This window comes from Arachis ipaensis, chromosome B04, assembly GCF_000816755.2.
Source record: "Arachis ipaensis cultivar K30076 chromosome B04, Araip1.1, whole genome shotgun sequence".
NCBI classification, from domain to species: domain Eukaryota; kingdom Viridiplantae; phylum Streptophyta; class Magnoliopsida; order Fabales; family Fabaceae; genus Arachis; species Arachis ipaensis.
Window position 1 is genome coordinate 1,714,717 of NC_029788.2, and position 6,022 is coordinate 1,720,738.

The 6,022-nt window shown below is 31.4% G+C and overlaps 1 protein-coding gene across 2 annotated transcripts in view; it reads left to right on the forward strand.

Moving 5' to 3' along the window:
• Positions 1-3,788, forward strand: part of LOC107638295 (subtilisin-like protease SBT5.3) — a 14,985-nt gene extending 11,197 nt beyond the window's left edge. For both annotated transcript variants that reach the window (XM_016341505.2, XM_016341506.2), the window contains exons 8-11: positions 184-429; positions 1,717-1,831; positions 1,915-2,128; positions 3,088-3,788. In XM_016341505.2, coding sequence (XP_016196991.1) covers positions 184-429; positions 1,717-1,831; positions 1,915-2,128; positions 3,088-3,629 — 1,117 coding nt within the window. In that variant the 3' untranslated portion in view covers positions 3,630-3,788. The remainder of the gene's footprint in view (positions 1-183; positions 430-1,716; positions 1,832-1,914; positions 2,129-3,087) is intronic.

The window sequence follows — 6,022 nt, forward strand, 5'->3', positions numbered from 1 at the left end:
GTGGTATAAAAATTTAATTAAAAATATATAAAAATTTAATTACAAATTTAATAAAATTATAGAAATTAATAAATTAACTAAACTAAAATAATATAATATTTAGGTGTACCCAACTAACACTCAAAAAGAGTTTTATAAAGAGTTGGACTGAATTTATAAGAATGATCCAATTGAATTATGCAGTGAGTTGTGTCTGGATGGAACACTAGACCCGAAGAAGGTGAAGGGAAAGATTGTGTTGTGCCTCCGGGGATCAAGTCCAAGAGCGGAGAAGGGAGAGGAAGCTCTTCTAGCAGGTGCCGTGGGAATGGTTCTTGCCAATGATAAGATCGATGGGAATGAAATATTAGCCGATCCTCACCTCCTTCCTGCCACTCATGTCAATTTCACTGATGGTCTCGCTATATTTGATTACATCAACTCCACCAAGTAAGTTATCTACCATTTTCATCTTAAAAAATGCAAAAGAAAATATATAGAAAAAACGATAAATAAATTTTTAATTTTTTATTTCGAAGACAAATAAATAATATAAAAGAGTCTTTCACTTTTTATAATGTGAGACATTTAGACTTCGTTTGCTTGATTATTGATGTATAAAATGGACATAGACACAAAAACACAGACATTAAAAATATAGATATAAAATATTAGGGGTGTTATCGGTTCGGTTCGGTTCTTATAAACACACAACTGTTCGGTTTGCTACTTTTACAATAATCGAACCGAACCGAACTGAACCAACAGCGGTTTGGTTCAGTCGATTTTTTCGGTTTTTAATATCTAATGAGCAAAATATGAATAACAGTAATTAGAGGTTTAAAATAGTCAATAAACTGAAATAATAAAAGTAAAACATTGAAATGATTAGGGGTTGGGGATTTTTGTTGTTAGGTTAAAAGTTAAAATGGTTAAAACATTAAAATGGATGCATATCTTCGGTTCGGTTCAGTTTCTATCGAGCCATCCGAAAACCGAACTGAACCGATCGGTTTTGTCAGAAAAAACTAAAAAAACCGATTTTTTCGGTTTTTAAATCAGTTGTTGTAATTTTTGGTTCGGTTTGCGGTAATTTTCGATCCGGTTCGGTAACTTATACCCCTATAAAATATTTGTGTCTATGTATTATGTTTGGTAAAAATAATAAACAAAACACAAATATTTGAAAAAAATTAAAAGATTAAATTACCCTTTATTCAAAAAAGGTTTGAAAAGATAAGAGGACAAATTTTGAAAATTTAAAAATTGAATAAGGATAAAAGAGTAAAAAATTAGTATCTCACAAGTTGTGTCTCAATGTCTCACCAAATTGGAGGTACATAAATTTAATATCCATCCGAGTCCTCCCGTGTTTTTTTAAAATATGTGTCTCACCAAATCAAATAGTAGGCATATGTCACTGTGTGCATGTGTCATTGAGACATAAATATCAACCAAACACTACCTAAATCATTTTAAAAAGACTTATTTATCTTTATATATTTTAAACAGAATAACTTAAATATCTCACGTTACAAAAAGTGATAGATTTTTTTTTATTTCGATTAATTAGAAATTCATATATTTTCTAATTAAAAAGTCTAAAATTTCTTTGTCTTTTTCTCAAATATATAAGAACTTTTTAGTTTCTGCATCTGTGTCTATCTCTACAACTATATATCCCATGTATTTAGTAGAATCATGGATCAAATTTAACTGCTTGAAGTTTATTGCTAGGTTCCCAGTGGCTTATATTACATATCCAAAGACTTTGTTACATACTAAGCCAGCTCCTTTCATGGCTTCATTCTCATCAAAAGGGCCTAATATCCTTGTACCAGAGATCCTAAAGGTGTAATATTTTGCTTAATTGATGAATGTTTCTTCCAAATTTGTTGTCAAATATCTAAACACTTTTTGGTTTCAATTTTTCAGCCTGATATCACTGCACCAGGTGTGTCAGTTATAGCAGCTTACACAGAAGGCCAAGGGCCAACCAATCAGGAGTTTGACAAGCGTAGGATTCCTTATAACTCACTCTCAGGCACATCAATGTCTTGCCCTCACATTTCAGGCATCGTTGGATTGTTGAAAACCATGCATCCGTCCTGGAGTCCGGCGGCTATTAAGTCTGCAATCATGACCACGGGTGAGAAAATCTCAATTTTGCCTCGCTTAGAGTAAATGTTAAGATTACAAAATGAAAAAGTTTTCATTGGAAATATAAGGTTAAAAATTCAGGTGCAGTTAATTTCGTATGAAATTTATAGTTGACAACTATTAAATGATAATTTAGTCAAATTTATCAAATTATTTAACGACTCTAAATTATTATCAACTTTATATAAAGTGAACTGCACCTGAGTTTCCACCAAGATTTAAGTTTCAATGAATTTATTCTGTATTTATCAAATAAAAACATTTGAATATGTTATCTATATTATTTTTTATTAGTTTAATATTGATGGTAATTAATTCACTTTTTAATTTAGATGTGGCTGAAAAAATGGTGTAGGAAGCAATTATGGAATGTATAGGTGCTTTACGCAGGAACAAAATCGGATCGTCCGATTTTTGGGAACACAAATCGGAGGGTCCGATTACTTTTGCCAAAATTTAAAATTTCTTTTCCACACTAATCGGACTGTCCAATTAGTAGGCTTAATTTTTTTTACAAAGAAATCGAATGGTCCGATTTCTTTATCCTTATTTCAGAAAAAACTGTCCCACATCCATGTTTAACATCCACATTCTCCACAACAACGCATAACACACACATCCTTCTCATATCCAAAAAAAATAAGCCTAATAATTAGTTAAGGGTACATAAAATTTTTCATTTTTCTACTTTTCATTCGTTAGAAATTATCAAAATGATAAGAATCAATTTTTTTCTCTCTCAACTTTCATTCTTTCTCTCTCTGTTCTAGTTCGTCAAACCATTAACATCACAGCTTGAATAATTTAGGATATGAGATTTTCTTCAAAATCTTTCTACTAATAGTAAACTTATTATGTGTCTTAAAGACACACCTTAACTAAACCCTTTTTGTTTAAACCATTTGCATTTGTGCTTGCAAGTACTGATTTTGCTGTGCTACTTTTCAGCCACAACACTAGATAATGAGGCAGAGCCACTGCTAAATGCTACATATGGCAAGGCAACACCATTTAGTTATGGGGCAGGGCATGTTGATCCCAACAGCGCAATGGATCCTGGCCTTGTTTATGACACAAAAATCGATGATTACTTCAACTTCTTATGTGCTTTAGGCTACCACGAAAAACAAATTTCCTTGTTTTCAGAAGGTCATCACTATAAATGTGCAACGAATTTCAGTATCCTCAACCTCAACTATCCTTCAATCACAGTTCCAGAATTCCCTGGCTCACTCACACTCACAAGAACCCTCAAAAACGTTGGTGCTCCGGCTACATACTTTGCTCAAGTTCAAAACCCAAGCGGGATCACTGTTTCTGTCAAGCCTAACATACTGGAGTTCAAAGAGGTTGGTGAAGAAAAGATCTTTGAAGTAACCCTGAAGGGGAGGCAAGGAGAAGCAAGAAATAATCATTTCAAATTTGGAAAACTGATTTGGACAGATGGCAACCATTATGTGAAAAGTCCAATTGTCGTCAAGTCTAATTGATTTGGTGCATGCATTATTGCAAATTGTACCATACAGCTTCCAAATTTGTGGTTTAGAAAGTTTTCATGTACTGTTGTTGATGGAAAAATAATGATTGCATAAGAGAATAAAAATGTGAACCAAATAGACTTATAGCTTGGTTGGTATTTCTTGCGATTATCGTTCGCTTCTTAATATCAAATTCTCAATTTCGGAAAAATAGCATTCGCTCATCTAGCAAGTTATCGATTTGAAGAAAAAGTGGTATGCTTGGAAGCAAGAATTTCGCAATGGGATGCTCCAAAAACATGACAAATTGTGCATCAAATAATCATAACTAAACCTACAATTAGAGGAAAAGTGGTTCATGGAGACAACAATGAAAGAAAGATTGTTTGTATTGTTATAGTCACCAAGGCAGTGTTTAGACTCTGTCTTTTAGACACAAAAAGAGAAACACAAATACACAATAAACATAAATACACACAGTAATACATAAAAATAAAATATGTGTTTAATAGTCTTTTGATTTATTATTTAAATTTATGTAAGATGTTAAAAGGTGTTGTAGAGAAATTGATTTTTTTACAGAAAAAATTTTTATAGGGTAAGAAAGATGAGAGGAATGGTATGACTTTAGTTAAGTGGGAAGTGGTGCAAACTCCTAAAAGGTTAGGTGGATTAGGAGTCAGTGATACTATGATTCGCAACACAGCTCTTCTATTTAAGTGGTGATGACGCTTCTTTGAGGAGGAGTGTTTGTTATGAGAGAAGGTGTTTGTGTTCATGTAATAACTTGAATCCAAATGAACTTCTGTCCACCTAAGAACTACCTGCTAGGAGATTCGTCGAAGGATATTTGTCAATTATAGTTCACGAATCAATAAGTTAGACAGAAATTGATTATTGGATTGTCTATGGAAGCGGTGATGGGAGAGGAACTAGATTCTAAGAAGATATTTGGCTTCTTGGAGGTTATTTGAAAGATCATTTTTCAAGATTTTTCTCGATTTCAAACCAAAGAGGATCAGTGATACGAGATTGTAGGTTTTGGAATGGGTTTGAGTGAATATGAAACTTCAAATGGAGGTGAGATCTGAGCTAATGAGAGTTGAATCTAGTGAACCAGCTACACGATACGTTAAGGTATTTTTTCTACTAACTCATTTGTGTAGGTGTTGCAAGCAGAATTGGTCTTAGAGGATGTAACAAGGTACAACTTTACTAGGACTATATAGAAAGGACTAGTGCCACTAAAAGTAAAATTATTTGTCTGATTTGTTTTGACTGACGGGATCAATTTAAGGAGAGACTAAGTCGGTTTGGGGTTATTAATCAACAAGATAATTTATCACCGCTTATTTCTTGGTTGTAGCTTTTATTGACAAGTATGATATGTATGAATATCATATGTTGGTAGATTATGGTCTTGTTTTGGTACATTGAAGAAATATTTTTTAAGTTTGACTGAGATATCAAATAGAAAGAAAGAATGCAAGAGATGAATCGTATGCTTTTATACGATTATTTGGAACATATGATTAGAAAGAAATAGAATGATTTTTCAGAATAAAGAAAAAAATGATTGAGGAGATAATTAACATGGAAAAAGTATAGGGTACTAATATATTATCTGTTAACTTATTGTCAACAATAATTAATATTAAAGACACTTCTACTAGAAGACACATATATAAGGAGACATATTTATTACAAAGACACTTTTATTAGATAAACCATAAAAAAAGACATTTCTATTAAACACTTTTATTAAACACAACTATAAACAAAAGTTGGCCAGAGTTAGTAGAATTCTTATTAGTTACGTAATTAATATATGCTTTTTAAACTATAAAGAGCGATTAGATAAATTATAACGAGTGGTTAAGTATAGATCTCTTTTATTATTGATGGTTATGCAAAAAGTGACAAAGAATTATTTTTTTTATTCGCTTGTTTTGTTTTGCTCCCGTTTTTTTATTTTTGACATTGTTATTCAAGTGGTGTTTTTCAGCAATGTAAATATTTAATGTATTTTTTTGGGTGTGAATACTGAATACCACAAATGAGGGTTTAATTTTTGTGGTTTAATTTTTTTTCTTTCAAAAAATACAAATACGAGAGTTAGATTTGTAGTTTATAATTTTTTTTTCACAAAATTGACCCACCGATTTATTTATTTTTAAAAAAATTTTCACCTCATATAAATCTGAGGTTCAAATTTCTTTAATACCTCAAATTGGATTAGTTAAAACAAAACTTAACCTCTAATTTGTGAATTTTAGTTAAAAAAAATTTATCTTCATATCAATAAAAATACACCATTTTTTTATAATTGAGTATAACACCTTCTAAATTTTCGTAACTAAAAGAATTAGCCCCCTTTATGAGATTTGTTTGTTTTCCTGTACTGT